Here is a 19,589-nt window from a genome sequence, read left to right on the forward strand (position 1 = left end):
TATTAGCCAGTGTAGATGCTTTTCAGTTTTTTCTTGTATACTGGGAGGAAAAACTTCATCAAGGTGACCTAGAGGTGCCAAACAGCAAGAAGGGCCAAACAGCAAGAAGGGCCAAACACATTCCTTTTACATGTGGAATACAATAAATACATTTATTTGTCATATTAAGTTTGAAACCTCTGAAGAATGAAAACACCAACGTTGGTAGAACTTCTCATTAGTTATCAAAATCTGTGCCCCCTTCAAATGTCTGCCTGCCCGTGTTTTTAATATAATGTCAACCAGTCATCCTGCAGTTGCAAATGTTTGTGAAGTGATCAGTATTGCTTCAGTTAAGAGGTATATGTATCTTGATTTATTCCATAATACGTAGTTGGCTTATGGATTCCTTAATTTAGGTATCTTGCAGGAAATATTTTATGTCCATTTACACATTCTGTAATTCAGAATATCTAACAATCATTTGTGAAAATTATAGGGTCGTCAAGGAATGAAAGGTGATGCTGGCCAGCCTGGACTACCAGGGCGATCGGTAAGTCGACACTTAGACAAGACAATGTCATTTTACACTATGCGTGATGCAGGTTGGCTGCTGGACAGCTGTCTTTGACATCACTAGGAGTCATGGGCTCTTCTCATACCTTCCTAAGCAATAGTTTTGGAAACATAATTATCTCACACTTAGGAATTTGAAATGTGGGAAATAGTAAACCATTCAAAACAGCAAGAGTGAAAGAACAGCTGTACTGAGTCAAGCCAAATATCCATCTGGACAGTTGTGAATGCACAGGGACAGACCATTGGATTGGGAAAAGTACACTGATAACTCCCCAGGAAAAGTCCCTCAACTTCTGACCACCTGCAGTTAAATGTCTTCCTAAAATAAAGGTTGCAGAACCTTTGCTGAACCCCTCTTCAGCAATGTTGTCTAATTCCTTTCTACTTTTGGAAGTCAAATGGTCTTGGAACATTAATTGTATGCTTTCTGGAAGAAGAAAGCAATATTAAATTTCACTTATTTGCAGGTTTCTATATTGTAAAGTAGGATTAGGTTTTGTGGAGAAAAAATAAGGGGTTTTTTTGATAATCAGCCAGATATGGATAATCTAAGGTCATTCATCTGCACATGTGCTGATATAACTGAGCTTCCTTGGTTACTATGTTGTCCTTGATTTTATTGGGGATATAAAGACTATACAGGAGATATTTAAGTGGTTTTGTGGATTTAGTTTCATATATCAGATAAGGTCAGTCATAGACCAAGGCCCTTGTATTCTTTATCTGTTTTATTAGTCCCTATAACCCTGAGTAATATACATTTAGGCATTAGTAATGTCCTGTAGAAAGCAATGCTATATTTTAGTGTATGGTGATATTAGGCAGGAAAGGGGGAAGAACATGACAACACAATACAAAGCTGTTCGATATCCAGTTCCTACAATAGTGGTACAGATCCTACAGAAATTATTCCTGAGTGTTCTCTAATGTAGCCTGCCTGTTTAATTTTAGGGTTTGTTCTCTACCCAGAAGCTACAAGGAACAGAAACAGAGAATTTAGAATGTGCACAATAAAACAGCAGAATGTTAAAAAATAGGGCAATAGGGGGAAAAGAATAATAAAAGAAGAGTCTAATTTTTTTCTTTACATACACTCTAATTGATGACTGCAGCTAGGCTTTAGCACCAGGTGTTAAAGAATTAGCTGATATCTGTAAGTCATGCTTGTAAAGACAATAAACCAGATATATCTGTTTTATGGGAACAGTACTGAAAATTATTTTTGAAGTTGAATTATGAGCTCATAAGGAAATGGAAGTAAAAAGTAGAGTGAGAGTGAAGACTCTTGTATCGTGCATATGAAATAAATGGTTCTCCTAAAGGTTTGTTTTATTTTTGTAAATGACAAAAAGCAACATTGAAGACAGTTAAATATTTAAATGTGTGCATGTATACTGGAGTGATTATCATAGCAGTGATGTTTGTTCTGTCATGGATACAGTTTATCACGCCTTTTCCCTCTAGGGAACCCCAGGTTTACCTGGTCCACCTGGCCCAGTGGGACCTCCAGGAGAAAGGGTAAGGTTTCCTCAGTTTATCTTCTGAAAAGATGAAGTAATGTGGTTGCTTTTGTTTTGTTGTTTGTTTTTTTTTTCTTTTTCCATTGTTTATCATATCTTTCTATTTTCAAATGCTTTTTCAAAAGGAGTCCTTTTATCAGTATCCAACCTGCAGAGGTAAAAGTGGAAGGACTAGAAAAACCTAGAGGTGAAAACCTCCCCAGATAGCCATAGGGTAGCCAGACAGGTTCTGTAAAAATTGCATTGCTCACTCTCCTGACTAGGTTCTCAAATGCCTGCACCCATAGAGCAGGATGTCCCCTGAGCAGGGCCCTGCTGAGGTACTCAGCCCTGCTGTCTTCCACACACTGTTGCTACTGCAGGGCACCCCTTCAAAACTCTGCTTGTCTCAACATCTGGGAGATGTCATATCTGTAACGAATCTGTCTGTGCCATTCTTACTGTGAAGGTCAAGTTCGCTTCTTAATCTTTGACTATCTGGAGCTAAGAACTTTTCTTTGGATGGGGGATTATGAAGACAAATGTCTTCATGATGAAGGGCATGCACACAGGTATTTCGTTGTGGAGTTGTTGCAATCCCATTCTTCTAATTTCGGGTCAACTAAGCAAATCTCTTTTGTCTTCATAGTGGCATATCACCTTTGAGATGATTGAAGCAATGACTTTACAGTCAAAATTAATAGCTGATGTATGCATTTATAGTTATCCTTTAGTGGGAGCTGATAGCTGGAAATGAAAACAGACCACCATGTGATAGCCAGTTCCCAAAGAACATACCATTGGATTGGTGGGTCATTAGGGGGCTATGGACCATCAATGTTCATTTGTGAGTGCTATTTTAGATTACTGAAGTGGGATTTCTCAGCATCTCTTGTTGCAGGGGAAGTATCTGAGAGGGAAGTTTTTCTTCATTTAAGTAGAAACCTCAGATTTTCCAGCTAATCTGTGAGTGAGAGAACAGCAAAAAGGGAGATCTTGCTCCTATGGGATAGAACAACGATTCCTTTTCTTAAAAATGTTGAGAGACTCATTCCATCTTCAGTTAATCAACAGCAGCTGAACATCCTCTAAGCTGGCTGAAAATCATTGTTCCATAGCCTTCTCCAGCATTAGTTGTGATAGCTATTTTTATAACTTACATTACAGATAGGTTTTAAAATATATGCTAGTAGTAATCAGGAGTATTACATAACCTTAATCATAATCAATTACATAATCTTGAAGTCCATTTTAATCAGGCTAAAATCCTAAATTAATGTCTAATCATGCTTTTGTTTTTGAATAGGGTTTCACAGGAAAAGATGGTCCCACAGGTCCCAGAGGCCCACCAGGACCAGCGGTAAATATAATTTTGTCTTTGATACACTCTGAAATAAGAGACCTGAGCCCAGAAAGAGCCACATTGACATTTTCAGTTTCTATCAAATATGAAATGGATCCTTTGTTTAATATCCTAAATGGATCTGTGAAACTCTCAGTAAAAGGTGAGCAGACAGCTGCACAAAGCATGTCTTCACAAACATTCATAAGAGATGTTTTGAAACTGATTTCTGCCAGTGTAAATAAGGGAAGAAACATATTTCTTGGTTCTTTAGCCATGATCTTTAAATGCATAGCTAGGTCTACGGAAGCCAATCAGCTTATTACTTGTAGTCTGGTGAAAAAAAATGCTGTCAATGCATTTTTTTTTTCTTGACAAGAGTATTTGAGGATTGTTTTTTGCTGAAAAAGATACTTCATTGTAGCTATGTTCCCACATTGATTGTTCCCACATCATTTCTAACGTGATCCCACATTATTTTGTGGGATCACGTTAGAAAAGGTGCTGGTTGTTAGAGAAAAACATGTTATGCTGGATCAGACAGCCTGAGATAAGCAAGTTGCTGCAGCTCCATGTTACCAGTTCCAACCAGTAGTGAGTCAGAAGATGTATTGTCAGTAGGCACATGTACACAGAGCGCACATTTTTACCACGTATATTTATATAGACAGGAGTCGCTAGGGCACGGTATTATTTGGGCTGCCCCTGCTCCCCCATGTTTGTCTTTCTGGTGCTCTTTTGTGGGTGTGCAGATAAGCTTTTATCATATAACCTAACACCGGTCTTTTATTTGTTCATATTTATCTAGTATCACTAGAATGAATTTTATGGGCTTCTTGTGGACTTTTACACGGATCACAGACCTCCTAGATGAAGTTAGGAGGCCAAACTGTCTTGTACTGCTTTAGGAATCCGTCATTAGGAGCAATAGAAAAAACATACAGACACATTTTTAGATTCAGAAATGCCTGTTAAACTGGTGTTATGTAAAAGGACACATGTCTGTGAAGAAACAAACCATTTTTTCTGGAGGAAAGTTTTCAAGCCTGATCTGTATTTAACAGAAAAAAACACCCAAAACCTGACATTTTCAGTATTGCTTTGCACTCACTACAACAACACATTTCTTATTAGCACTTAGGCCATTGTGGATTTCCACAATTCAATTTACATGTCTTCTGCTGTAGGGTGCCCCAGGAGTTCCAGGAGTTGCTGGCCCAAGTGGAAAACCAGGGAAGCCAGGAGATCGTGGGACACCAGTAAGATAATGATACGCTTATAGTATCAAATTTAAAATTACAGTCTGTTGATGAATATGAGACTGCTCCTTGCTTTAAATACTTGTCTTGCACTTATGACAGTGGTTAATACAATGGAGCTGACCTAAGACCGCAAGCCTTTTTTTCTATCAGTTTTATTTTTACAGTATGCCATTTTGCTGAGTTTAATAGTTGGGGCTGGAAATTGTGGTCTGTGGTTTCCACTAAAAAGATCATGGACTATTACGTGCCAAGATATATATTCCTACACTGCATAAGCAGGAAGAACTGGGTCAGCAAAATGACTGGAAAGTCTTTATATTTGTGTATGTGTGTATATAGTATAAAAGTGGTTTACTGCTGAAAATGAACAATCTTTGATAATGTTACATAATCATTTCTGTTTTGCAAGTGTTTTGTGTTTTTTATAATGTGATTTCAAAATTACTTGGGGGGAGGGGGTGGTTTCTGTGGGTTCTATTCAAACCTTTAAAGTTAAAGTGCATCCTGAATAGGGAGAAAGAGCGGGAGGTGCTGCCTCCCACCAACAGTTTCAGCAGAAATTTGAATGGATTCATTTATAGGATGTTTGAGTCAGGAGTGGAGACAGCAATTGAAACAGGAAGTCATTCATTACTTGTACCTTAATGTCTGGCAATCAGCCAGAATTTTCCATCCCCCTTCAATGTCATTGTGTATACGATAGATAGATAATTTGGAAGAATATATAGTAGTCTGGACAGCTTGATGGTTATGAAGTGGAAGTTCCTAGGAACACCTGGAAACTGGGTCATTTTCTCATACATATGTTCTCATACCTATAAATCCCATTTCTCCTTTCAGTAGAGGACGTTGAGTGTCTTAGGAAAGCACTGAAGCTTTCCTGCCTTTAGACGTACATTGCTAATGTAAAATTCCTGCCAGGTCAGATGCTTGATAGACGTAGCTGGGGCACAAGGTGCTGTGGTTTGTTCACAAGTGAGCTTCAAACTACCAGGTGTACTCAACTTTTCCTTCACCTGGGACACTGGATAACTGACTCAGTTCAGAGCAAAGATTTTCTGCAGGTGCATAGAAAGAACTTTGTCTACAAGCCCAGTTTCAGTGATTTTGCAAAGCAAGGCAGTCAACTCCTGTCCAAGCATGATGTATAAGTTCTCCTACGCTCTAATCTGAAGAGTTCCTTTCAGTTAGAAATACATTTTTTTTTTCCAGTTATTGCACTTTCTTGTAATGTGACACTGTGCATCATATTTACCATTTCTTATGTTTCTAGAACAGATCCCAGCAGGAATTCTGGCTTGCACCTTGCACAGATGTTTTATCAGACTCCTGGTGGACAGAATTTCAACGCCTTTCCTTTGTGTTTAGTATTAGAATTGCCAAAGGTGCAGCCTAATGGCCAAATGCAACTTGTGGTGTCATAAATCATAGTTCAGGCTTGCCTGAATTTGTTACTTCCTGTCCTGGAGAAAGACAATAAAGCTTCACATTGCCTCTGGTAAATAAAAGGAGTAAATAATTTTCGACCAGATCCTGCCATTTTTTCCTCTACCTGAACAATCTGTATTGCTGGCACTATGCAGCGCAAGTCAGGTGAAAGACCCCTACAAAGCAAGGGACATTATACCCCAGGCAAAAGATACACAGCTACATGTAAATTATGAAGAGCCTTGGTGTTGTGAAGACATTCCCAGTGAATGCAGTCAATGGAATCTCTCTCCTGATGTGTTAAATAACACTAATGTGCTAAGCTGAGGCAGACCACACCACGAATGTGGCTGTAAACATTACTTTAATCTGTACTTATACTAGAACAAGTTGATACTTCAAGTGTTAACTGAATTTTCATGGAAATAGGAAATTTGACTTCATTATCTGCTTATAAGTACTTCCAATATTCCAAGTTTGAGAAAAGAAGGCTCCAAGGAGACCTTACAGTGGCATACCAGACCTTATAGTGGCCTACCAGTATCTTAAGGGGGCCTACAAGAAAGCTGGTGAGGGACTTTTTAGGATGTCAGGTAATGGTAGGACTAGAGGGAATGGATTAAAACTAGAGATGGGTTGATTCAGACTGGACATTAGGGAGAAGTTCTTCACCATGAGGGTGGTGAGACACTGGAACAGGTTGCCAAGTGAGGTGGTGGAAGACCCATCCCTGGAAGTTTTTAAGGCCCGGCTGGATGGGGCTCTGAGCAGCCCGGTCTAGTGGGAGGTGTCCCTGCCCATGGCAGGGGAGTTGGAACTAGATGATCTTTAAGGTCCCTTCCAATGCTAACAATTCTATGATTCTATAAGTTCCAAAACTCAGGTGTTTTTTTCATTGTAGTAACAAAATGACTGAAAAAGGAACAGTAAGAACACAAACGAGTCAGTAATCTATTAGGAATTGAGCACTGACTATCCTCAAGGAGACTAAAATATCTGTCCTCTGTCTATCTCGTCCAACAGAGAGTGAAAATTTCCGTAAATATAACATAGGGTAACAACCATCAAGGGTAAGAAAGAGTCATTAATCTAAAAGAGGATATTAGCTCAAGAAGAAACGGATATGTTTCCTGTGAAAAATTGTTATGGGAAATAGAAGATCTTGGACTATCAGAGAAGAAAAGTTCCAGTACTGTTTTATAGGTGTGAGGGTGAAAATGGTAATGCATGTGTAGGCACACTAAGTGGTCTTAGGGTAGAGGTGTCTTGTTTATGAACCAGACTCTGTGACAACAGGGTCTAGAAGGTCCCCAGGAAACAGTGCAAGGCATTCATGTTTTATATATAAGGTGCTATTAGACTGATGTCTCCAGGACCAAATAGACTGTGAAAACCTCTAGAGGTTAATCCCTAGCAGGGATGTTTGTTGCGAGTTAAATGCAGCTTTTGAGCATTTTCCATTCTCTGCTGCCATGTGTTTACTGATCTTGTATCCATCTGTGCAGACATCCTAGATGAAGTCTCAAAAAGACACTGCTTTGGGAGCAGTGAACTGGTGGTTCTTGTGGGGAGCAAAAAACATTCTTTTGGGGGAAACAATTGAGCACATTATCTTTCAAAGTAAAAATAGCAAAATTTCCTTTGTTTTGTCCTCCTTCAGCCATAGAACTTTGCTGTAGCCCCAGCCTTCATCCCACAGCTCAGAAAAATCCCACATGCAGCATAAACTAGCTTTTCCACACACTGACCCCAAGTGACTCCTTCATTGCAGGATATCAACAAAACAGAATGTCAGCAGCAGCTGCTGCTTCTCAAAATGCTGGCAAGCAGTTGGCTAAATTGCACGTTTTTGTCTATTAAAAGAAAATAAACTGAAATTCAAGAAGAATATAACCAAGTGGGAGGAAGATGCAAATAGCAACTCAGCAATTGCAGTTGTTATTATTTTTTGGAAATCATATTTCTAAAACATCCAGGTAGAAAATGAACTTTATTGTTAACATAGCTAGTCAGCCTCTAATCTTCAAATTTTAGAGTTAGTTTGGAATAGCCCATAGATTTCCAATCATCAAGCTGAATCATTGTATCTTTGCAAGGTCACAAATTGAAGATGAATTGTAAAGTTGACTATATATCACTTATAATTAAGGAATAGCCATAGCATTTTTCTAGCTGGGGGACCTTTGCTGTCAATACTTTGGAGCAATGTTGTGCGTTTGTTACCAGAGCGCCTTCCTGTCTTACCAACATGGCTTGTGGCTGAAGGCAGGAGGAACTTTTCTTGACTGGTCAGCAAAAATATTGCCAGAAACAGTATATAGGATTTGAACGTTTTAAGTTTGCTTAATTTCTCTTTTCTCTTCTGTGTATAGTTCTGTTGTATGAATGAGCTAGCAAGTGAATTCATCGGAACAGGGCATTTTAAGTAGTTATTAGAATATTGGTGGGATAGTAGACCAGAAATCTGATTTCTAGTGCTTGCACTTACCTACTGAATAATCAAGAAAACATACTGCATGATTTTCTTCCACTCAAAACAATACAAGGTTGTACCATGAAAGCCTTAGAAAGAATGAGAATTAGAATGAGCAGGCGTTATAATAAGCAGATAACGTCAAATGAATATGCTTTCAGAAAATAGCCAAAAGTTGCCAAGTTTCAAACACAAGGAGAAACACCAAATAATTTGTTAATATTTTTTCCCCCAGATTTTCATACTACAGACTAGAGCAACAGAAAAACCTGCAATTCTATTCAATTGATATTTCAGATAAAATGATAGTTTATGACTGAGGCATTAATGTCTGAATTGAGAGTCAAATTACATGTCTTTTAGAGCTTCAGTACATCAGTATTTATCACAATTTAATTAGAGAATGACAGGTAGAAATGTCATATTTTCCGGGTAGTTTTAATTGTTACAGCTTATTTATGTGGTTATGGCATTTACAAGTCCATGGTCTGTTTCAGCGTGTGGCTGTGCTAAGCTAAACTAAAAGACAGACCTTTTCCCTGTGGACTTCACAGAGTAAGAAAAGATACAGATGAAAGAGCGAAGGACAGAAGGGAGAGAATATTCAGCGGTTTGCTGGGTATATTGTTTACATATTAGTAACTGTCTCATTGGTGGCATAATTTATTCTAGTGTCACATCTTTCATTTGAGTCTGTACAACTAATTTTGTGTGAACGATCTGTTATGCCTGATGCAAATGTATGGTATTCCAACTGCTTAACTCACTGATGGATGAGCTGCCTCGTTTTTCCTGTGGCGTGTCATGGGGTAGGTGTATGCAGCACTGCTGCAGAGAAGCTCGGGTAGCGTACTGAGTTCACACCCCGACATACCCCATGGGAATTTGTTTTGCCGAAAACCTTGATGGAAGTCTATGAAGCAGTGCCACCGCATTCGAATTGCATCCGCTGTGACCTCAGTGGAATGATTTGTTGTCTTGTGTTGTTGAAATTAATTGTGGGTACTGTGGGAATGTTATGAGAAACAGCTGCGGCCCACACTTAGCCTTTGCTTTGTAAATGGTGATAAACAGGCTCCTTAAAGAAATACTACAATTTAAAAAGCAGTAATACCTAGGATGTATGTGTAACTATGTGGAGATCCATGCAGAGCAGAAGATGACCAAACTGGTCTTCACCTTTGAAATATACCTTATGTGCAAATAGTCATTTAGGCTACAAGTGAAAATCTATTTGAACTCATACTAGCCCCTTTTTGCTTGACTAACAAAGCTCTTGTGCTCTTTGGACACATTCTGGCAGGTGAATTTACCTGTGATTTTTAGGAGGACTCAGCTGTGGCCTAACTCTGCATCCACTGAAGTCACCTGTAAAACTCACACTGGGCACTTAAGGAGGCATAGTTTAGGGCAAAATTTTATTTGTACTACCCTGGAATTTGGCACACATGGTATTTGTTACAGTGAGTATTCAAGAGCATTGGAAGAGCTATTCGTAACAGCTTCCTAAGGAGGTCTTGCAGTAAATGCAATTTTCTTTTTTTTTCTTTTGTATTTTGATGTCACAATTGAAAGAATAATTTTTTAAAGAGTGACCTAGTGGCTAAACCAAATGACTGTGAATCTAATTTTTTACTTATTTTAAATGGGCATTTGCCATTTTTACTGTGGCCAAAATAATGTCAAATAGATCAAAGCAAGTGATAAACATCCTTCTGAGATCATTGCTGTCTGTTTTGAAAATCTTTAAAAATCCATCATACCCAGCATCGTAATTACATTTTCTTTGGAAAGTATGATTTGCTCTCTCTTGATGCTTTTCTTTGCTAGCAGTGGAATGCAAACATAAGGCTAAAATCTTGGAATGTTGTGTGAGAGGCGCACTCAAAATTTTGTTTGCAGAGTACATTGTGCTTGCATATCTCCAGTTCAGCATTTAAAAACATCTTTACAGCGTACCTGATGTTTTTCTGGCCATGGACACATACATACATAAAAACTAGAATCAGTCCTTCTGGTTGGCTTCTTACATAGTATTCTTGAAAACCAAAAAACCCATAAAACCCACTAGAATATTCAAAGGCCAATGGAAATTGCTGTTAGACAAAAGTTAGCTCTTGGAAAATGTCAATAATTATAAAGTAGCTCAAGCTAAGACTTCTATGAGGCTATCGTATGACCAGAAAAGGTTGAGAATTAGCAGGGAAGCTGTCGTTATAAATATAATAAGCGCTTAATGGCATCTGTCGATCTTATGTGTCATCTCTGCATAGCGCTTCTTTGCTTAACACAGGGTCTGTGTTAAGGAGACAGCTACCCTTCCTACACACGTGTTATTCTTCCTAGCTTACCTTCTTTAATGATGAGTTGGCTTAAGACTTAAAATTAAACAGTCATATATAATTCACACAAGACTATTCACCATTTACAGAAGTGGAATGCTAGAAATTCAACTTTCAAATTGCCAGTATGCTCCCAGTGTCAGAATACGTCAGTTTCTTTGGCTCTAGTTTGAATTTTTCCTTCAGATCTTTTTCTTCTGCATGTCAGTGTGTTTGATTATACGAAAAGATCACTGCTTGTCCAGTCTTTTTTGGCACCTGCTGTAGCATCTCTGAAATGTAAAGTTCAAGGAGGACCAGGTCTGTCTTCTTGAAGGAGTCAAAATGTTTTCTAAAATTGCATATATCAAACCTGTAGGTGGGGTGGAATGACATAATCCTTCAGTTGTTTTATTTTTACTGTATTTGTTTTAGGGTGCACCTGGAATGAAGGGAGAAAAAGGTGACAGAGTAAGTCTGCTTTAAAGTCAGTTTTTCTCAGATTCTTTTAATTAATCACTATGTCTTTAAAAGCACAGACACTTGCTAATAAAACACTTGGTTTGGTTTTGATTATTTAGGGTGACATTGCTTCTCAGAACATGATGCGAGCAGTCGCAAGACAAGTTTGTGAACAACTGATAAATGGTAAACAGTGTTGCTTGCTTTGTTGCTCATACTAATAATTTATTACTTTGTTTGTTCAAAGAGAAAACAGTGGTTTAAATTGAAGGTGAGAGATACTGGCCACAGAGCATAGCAAGAACATGAGTGATCTGATAGCTGTCCAATGCCAATGAGTTGGTGGAAAAAAATGTAGCACTAAATTTTTGCCAGATCCAGATGACTAGCTTGATCGTGAACTAATCTGTGACCTTTGGCAATACGCATGCAAGTCTAATGCTCTGTACAAGGAAAGTGACTTTCCTTTTGTCAATCTGGTCCAAAATTACTTCATCTTCGTCATAAAATCAAGATACGTTTTTTCATTAGACATGTCTTATCTTCAGGAGGAGGGAATCAGTGAGAAAAAGGATGCTCACTGCAGGTACTTTGCTAGCAGGAAAAGACAGATGAGTGTTGGGTAAATACTGTGCACAGAATCAGCTGTGTTATGGCAGTGAAAATGATACTTATTTGGATAAGGACTCCAAATTGAATTGCAGTCCTCTACTGCCACAGGGTGCAGCTCTGCAGTCCGTGAAAGCGTTCTCTACAGAGGCTTTCTTTGCCATCAGTAGATCTGCTGAGGGGGGCAGAGACAAATGTGCCCATAAATTGTTCTTAATATTATTTCTATGACAAGGGCAAGTGCCGATTGAGGTAAACAGATGTACCTTTTGGTTCGTTAGCAGTGCTTGTGTACAGGAATGGGGACAGCATGTCCTTTAAAATGTCTGGGGTGGCTGCTATTTGAAATGCATCTATTAGTTACCCATCACAGCGGAAGAAAAGTACATTCATGAACATGCTAGGCTTATGATGTGTTACCTGAGTTCTTTTAGCACCTCTTTTTTGAACATCCCTGCCTTATTTTTTTTTTCATATTCAGCTGATCTTTTCAGGGTTATGATAGGACTGACACATTACACTAATCAAGTAGGGTTAGATGTGGCGCACGCGCACACACACACACACACCCCCACACACCCACCATTAAGGGCTCATTTCTGCATAGCTACACAATACTGTTGCGTTTGTTCAGACACATTTATTTGGAAATGAAATTTGCCTATATGCAGAAGGCATATAGGTAGAAGCCTGTGCATCCTACAGGCTTAAGAAAGCAACTTCATAGGCTGTGCGCTGCTTGCTCTACCTGAGAAAAATTTATACTGTGTTTGTGGTAGCTTCAGAGCTCTGAAAGTACATAGAAATGTGATACTCCACCTTTTGAAGTGTAACAACTCATTTCTGTTCTTCAGAGTAGAAACTCTTAATAAGAGCTGTGATGGCAAGAATGTTGTAAACAAATGTGTATTTTGTGACTTTAATCCCTTTAAAATTAATTTTGATTAATGTTATTGGCTTCCAGAATCCCCCTTACCTTTCTTCCCTCCCTCCTCCATTTATGTTCAGCCTTTTTATCAGATATTCATCTTAAGTCTTTCTAATTCATCTGTACCAGTTCGCTGCTAATTTATTGAATGGCAACAAGGATAGGATTTAACGAAGAGAGATGATTTGTTATTCCTTTCCACTCTGATAAAAGACTTTCACTCATTTCACATAGTTTATTGAACTTTTTTTATTTTTCTTTATTTTTCTTTCCTTTTTGAAGGTCAAATGAGCCGGTTCAATCAAATGCTGAATCAGATCCCGAACGATTATTATTCAAATCGTAACCAGCCAGGGCCACCAGGACCACCTGGTCCCCCAGGAGCTGCTGGGACAAGAGGAGAGCCTGGACCTGGAGGAAGACCAGGATTCCCAGGGCCTCCTGGGGTCCAAGGACCACCCGGTGAAAGAGGTGAGTAAATTCCAAGGCAGCTGTATATTTCACAGTGGACATAGTGCAGAGGCTGCCAGAGGAGCAGTCTGATCCCTTTACCATGTCAGACTAGGAAGCCCACTGCTAGCATTCGCCTGTTAGGTCAGTTGCGATGCAACTGAGGGACACTGATGTTCTTGAGGACAAGGTTAATTACGGCAGTGTTTTCCTCTGTCTCTCCCCTGCTCGTGTTTCATGAATCACAAGTTGGTATAACATCTTGGCTGCTGTCTCAGGCTTCCACAGGATATCCCAGGAAAGTGAATGTTCTCAGAACTCTTCTGGCACTAAACAGCTACATCTTGAAAGGCTGTTTGGAGTAACACAACTCTTTGCAGAACAGAACTGTGATTAAGAGAGAAAATGAGTCATTACCAAGAATAAAAAGTAGGAGTTGAAAGAATTAGGTCTACATCCTTGGCTCTATGCAGTGTTCTGAGGGAGGGAAGCAACTCTGAATTGAGTTTGAGCATATGTGTAAACCCATTTTGTGGCTACCTTGGACCCCTGCAATGACATGGAGTGTCTGTACTGTCCTGCATTGTGGCCTTTGCTTATTGCAGCTACTCTACTGTAGCATAGACTCAGTGCTGTGTTTTCTGGCATATGTGTTAGTATAATCTTTAAAATAGACTTAAAAAAATCAAGGAAGAATGAATTTCTGAGTTCTGCTCTTTCTTAAACTTCATCATAACTGTTTCTAAGAAGGTCTAAAGCATCCTTTATAGCAGAAGTATGCAAGCTTGAAAATACCTTCCTGTTTGTAATTTAAAATAATAAGGTTCTGTGGTATTTTAAGTATATCAAAGACTTTTCTATGTTTGAGAAAGTTTATTCACACTAAATTACCTCTGCATACTACTTTATTTGTAGGTTAATATATATTTATATCCAAATTATTTTCCCAAATGCACATTTGGACATCTGTTCAAAATAAGGTTTGACCAGCCTTGTTACATTAAATAATGGGAACTAAATATTAATATCAATGAGAGCATAAAGAAATATTTGTTGATGTAGTTTCCTTCCTTTGGTTTTTATTGCTTTTTTAAATTTTATTTTATAGGAATGCCTGGAGAGAAAGGTGAAAGAGGGACTGGATCTCAAGGACCACGAGGTTTGCCGGGACCACCTGGTAAATATTTCTTGTTTTATCAGATTACAGAAAAGTAGGAGAAAAAGACAATGTTTCTTCATAGGCAACCAGACTACATGTAGTGAATGAACATGCTTTACTCTGTTCAGTTCATGTTTTTTATTAGAGTTTACTGGAAACCCCTACAAAAAAGGGCAATTCAGAAAGATTTTTGGATGTGGCTAATAGGTATTTATCTTTATCTTGTAATTTACTCTTCTAGTATGCTTGCTTGTGTGAAAATGTATTTAATGAAAATACATTGTCCAAATATTTGATGGATATTTTCGTAAGTGTTATCAGATGATACTTTTGCAGTATCTAGTTCCATTATTTACTTGTGATTACAGAACTACAAATAGTCCCTGGACTTCAAAATATTCCCACAAGCAGGGTTACCAGATGATAGAGTCAGATGATTTGACTATTCGTTTTGGTCTTTGTATCATGCAATTTTGTTCACTGACACCTTGGCAGAATTCAGCTACATCATTTGTTTCCTTGTAGTTTACTCAGCTCAACATGGTTTTTCATTACAGGACCCATCAGATGCTTGCAGCAAATTGTAGCCTCTGTTACTTGAAGCTTTACTTTTCTGCTAACCATAATAAGACCGGTTCCAAAAAAAACATTACCTCATCTATCCTGGGGCTAGAGGGTAGCAGAATTAATGTACTCCTATATTTTAATTGAAAACCAGTGTGCTTGTCTAATCTAGTAGTTTCCCTTGAGATCTTCGTATCTTACATGGAGGGGAAATAAACCAGAGAATTCATTGATGTTTCTTACTTGGCTGAAATTTTACTAAATCAGTTTCTGTGAATAAATCCGTAAGTAAGCCACACACAGGGAAGCAACTAATGATGAGTCACATTTCTAGTTTTCTTTTGTTTTTCTTTCTGCTGACCCCCATTTAGCAACTAAGTGCAAGTGTTTTCTCACCAAAGACATAGCCTAGACTGTGTAGTCTAGACAGCAGTAATGTTAGCTGTTTTATCAAGCTAGCTCTTAAAGAAAACAAGCCCCCAACCTTTCAATTCTAAAAATAGGTCCACAAGGAGAGTCTAGAACTGGTCCACCAGGCTCCACAGGATCACGAGGACCACCAGGGCCGCCCGGTCGTCCTGGAAATGCGGGTATTCGAGGTCCCCCAGGGCCACCAGGATATTGTGATTCATCCCAGTGTGCTAGCATCCCTTACAATGGCCAAGGATTCCCAGGTAGGTTATGAACAACTTGCCTTAAATAGCCTTTGCAGATGTGGCTGTTCATATTAAGCTGCTTTACATGAGACAGTCCTGCTAGCCTGGACATACTGAATCAGGAGGAAGTGGTTGCAGTGAGCAGGCCTGCCTCATTGTAATGTGCAGGTATATGAGCAGTCATTTGGACTTTGATGCAGATTCACTTGATGTTACATGCGGTTTACTTAAAATAGGAAGTAGTAATTAAATATTTTAGTCTTTTTTTTTTAAACATAGACAGTTAGTCGTTGATAATGTTGCTCATAGGATTTAAGTGACCATTTTCTTCTTCTTCTTTTTTCCCCTCCACCCCCACCCCTTCCAATCGTCTTCAGAACAAGGTTGAATTCTCCATGTTTCTCTTGAAAAATAAAAAGAATGCTGTGGTTGGCAATTTCCGTGTGTCTCTTTTTGAGCAATGTCAGGATTATTTATACAAAATTGATACCTGAAATAAAAATTTCCCACAAAGGAAATCCATTTGGTGATACAGTGCAGACAACTGAAAAACACCACTGTCCTACAATTTCTACTGAGTTAAACGCCATGGAGTCTCTGATTAGCCCTGGGTCATATCAGCCTTCCACTTTGTGATGTAGCTCAAAACAGTAGGCTGCTTCTGGAATCAAAATAAAGGGTCACAGCGGCCACCAATTTCTGACTGGAAAGATTCTAATATATTTTAACATGGGGATCCTGCAGGACCACGGTATTGTTAACAAATTAATATGTATGCATTGCAACATCTCAAAATTAGTGTATGTGATACTACTATTGGATATGGTTTGCTGTTAGTGTATTGTGCATGTACCCATGAAAAGAAAATAAAAGAAAAGAGATATATATATATATATGTACACACTTGCAGACTCAGTGCTGCTGGTTAAAGAGCCAGGTGGTTGTGCGGATCTCACACAAAATTCTTATTTAAATGAAAGAGAAAGAAAATTGTACCTGTGATTCAGCAGTGTTCTCCTTTCTAGTAAGCAGCTATGTATACATATATAAATATATGCCTATGACTTAACTGTTATGTATTTAGTTGAATGAAAGTATGTTTTTGCACATCAGATGGACTTTTTAAAAGACTAACATCATCTTTGACCTGTTTCAGGTTTCGGCTAACACATTTTCTAAGTCGCCAGTGCTGCTTACAGTTTGAATACATGAAAATCCTGTTTCTGAGATGTTTGCGCACGTGCTTATTAGAAAATGAGTCCGTATGGATATTTCACCACGGATATGGTTTTTGAACCATGTTGGCCTCATAGAATGGGGAGATTCTTTTTACTAACCCAACTCGTGAATGAGATAAAGGACAGTGATGTCAATTCATTAAGCCGGTTGCATTTCAATAATAAAATAGACAGTCTTTCTTTTTTAAAAAAAAAGACCCAGACTTTTAAAAAAGCCTCAGTGGTGAAGGAGGCTTATAAAACTACTAACCAGCAAAGGTAATGCCATTAGAAGAGACAGATTTAACCCGGTAAATGAGAAATGACTTATGTAAATAGTAAACTAATTGTGGCTTGTAAATGGTTTGTACGGGACCGTATCCACTAAAATCTGTTAACAACTCTACATGATGCTTTTGCATAAAAGCCTGCTGCTGCTTGCTGTATGCCGGAATAACATCTTTGACAACTTATGAAACCTACCTGTCTGTTGCTTGTTACCAACATGTCTGAATCGGGGCATGTGCCTTTTTTATATGTAATCTTGTTGGATTCTGTAACTGCAGTTATAAATACCAAAGTTTTATAATTATTTTTCTTCTGTTTTGCTGTAGTTTTTGGTGTTCCTGAAGCACCAGCTGTAACTCGGTTTGTTACGAGGAACAGCACGAGAAAATGACATGTACTGTATATTGCCGCTGGTGATGATAGTTATATCTACATTTACTTTCCCATTCTCAGAGAAAATTAGTATATGCCAACCCCCCCGTTCATTTTACCTGCTCCATGTCTTCTACTAATTACGCAGTCTAAAATAAAGTCCAGTGCTTGGATTTACTGAAGTAGCTGTAAAATAATATTTTTATTTGATTTGCTTTGGTGGTTTTTTTTTCCCCTTTTACAATAACTGGTCCCTTGCGTAATTTAAGACTCTTTCTGCAATGTTTTGTGTATTATAACTACAAAGCCTTTCAAAATTAATTTTAAACTTTTTATTATTTTACTGCCAAAAAGCATTCATGAAAAAAATGAAAAATACCCCCAGTGAACTATTAATTTATATATTTATTATATATGGAAATAAGATCGGACTAACATTATGTAGGCAAACTAACTTTCGTTGTATTTGTGGATTCACAAACATGCGATAACTATTATGTTCAATCGGACAACTATTTTCAACCAGAACCATACGTGCCTGAAAGTGGACCCTATCAGCCTGAAGGTGAACCCTTTATAGTACCTATGGAGTCAGAAAGGAGAGAGGACGAGTATGAGGACTATGGAGTTGAAATGCATTCACCAGAATACCCTGAGCACATGCGCTGGAAAAGATCACTGTCAAGAAAAGCAAAACCAGAACCATAAAAGATCTGGGTCTTGTTTTGGTTTTTTGGGTTGGCGGTATTTTGGTTTTGCTATACTTGCATTTGCAGATACACACAGGGAGAGCGCATCATTTCTTTAGCAAAGTAGCTTTCCAGTCTTTTCATATCAGATGCATCCCTGGTTTGTATCTTGCTTATGTGGGGATAGCAATGTGTGTACCTAGAGACTTCGTATTGCTCTGGAAACGCTTGTAAAATACTTTTGCTTATAGTGGCTGCGTACAGGTTAATATGTGCATTCAGTTATCCCAATGCTGCCTTTCATTAAAATAATGTAAAAACAAATAAATAAAAAAGAGAAAACCAAAAAACCAAAACAAAAATAACCACAGAGCTGCTGCAAATTTTCTACGGACCGTCTGCTTTAGCTCTACATTTTTCTTCTTTTTCAAATGCATGTTTGCAGTTCGGTCAGATCACAGGTCTGCATTATCTAGTTAAAAAAGAAAGAAACAAAAGGTTCCCTCTCCTTCCAATGTCATTGTCATTTTCTTCTATTCTTAGTTACACTTTGCAGAGCATATACTGCTCTTATACATCTCCTTTAAACACCACAGACATTAAGTAGCTGAAATCATTGTATCAACTGGATACGGTTTAATAATGCCTGAAATCTCCTTGTTTGTAGACACAGTAACTTTTATGCCAAATTGCAGTCAATCCTGCAGAGATGGAATTGCATGTTTATGTTGTATATTTAGTATGGAATTTTTTTTTCAGAATACAATGTTTCTTAGTTATCAAAAGCAGTTGGAAATTGTTTGCAAGACTATGGATATAGAATTGCTGCTTTTATATTTTAACTGCAAATTGTGAATTTCACTGCCTTATATTATTTATTTCTGAAATGAAAGAGGCATTTTTCAATAAAACTACTGAAAATTTATACGTGTCTGTTCATTTTTTGAAAGGCACGGTGAGACTGATCTGTGTGTATTCTATTAGTGTTATTCACTCAGTCGTTTGGAAATTCCAGGTACTCAAAATCAACTAGAGTGGGAACAGTCTTAAAATAGCTATTTGGGCTGTGGTGTCTAGAGGTGGGTGGATGAAAGAGGAGAGGCTTCCTCTGTCTGAGGTATAAGACTTAAAAAATTCAATCTGCAAGGCTTTTGGTGAAGAAAACAGAAGAGAGGCTTTGAGCTTCAGTTGCTGTCTTTTTTGGGCGTTCTGATGGGTGGCTGTTGCAGAGAGAGAGAGAGACTCTTTCCACCTGAGGAACTACTTGGCCTGCAGTGAGTACCTAAAGCCACACAAACTTTTAATTCCTCAT

The 19,589-nt window shown here is 38.3% G+C and overlaps 1 protein-coding gene across 3 annotated transcripts in view; it reads left to right on the forward strand.

Annotated features, from left to right (window-relative positions):
* Positions 1-19,202, forward strand: part of COL12A1 (collagen type XII alpha 1 chain) — a 102,062-nt gene extending 82,860 nt beyond the window's left edge. For 2 of the 3 annotated variants that reach the window (XM_063330156.1, XM_063330157.1), the window contains 10 exons: positions 479-532; positions 2,023-2,076; positions 3,364-3,417; positions 4,587-4,658; positions 11,319-11,354; positions 11,465-11,531; positions 13,165-13,353; positions 14,441-14,509; positions 15,559-15,729; positions 16,868-19,202. In XM_063330156.1, coding sequence (XP_063186226.1) covers positions 479-532; positions 2,023-2,076; positions 3,364-3,417; positions 4,587-4,658; positions 11,319-11,354; positions 11,465-11,531; positions 13,165-13,353; positions 14,441-14,509; positions 15,559-15,729; positions 16,868-16,878 — 777 coding nt within the window. In that variant the 3' untranslated portion in view covers positions 16,879-19,202. The other variant, XM_063330158.1, reaches the window with a different exon arrangement.
* Positions 19,203-19,589: the final 387 nt, after the last annotated feature.

This window comes from Chroicocephalus ridibundus, chromosome 3 (assembly GCF_963924245.1).
Source record: "Chroicocephalus ridibundus chromosome 3, bChrRid1.1, whole genome shotgun sequence".
NCBI lineage: Eukaryota > Metazoa > Chordata > Aves > Charadriiformes > Laridae > Chroicocephalus > Chroicocephalus ridibundus.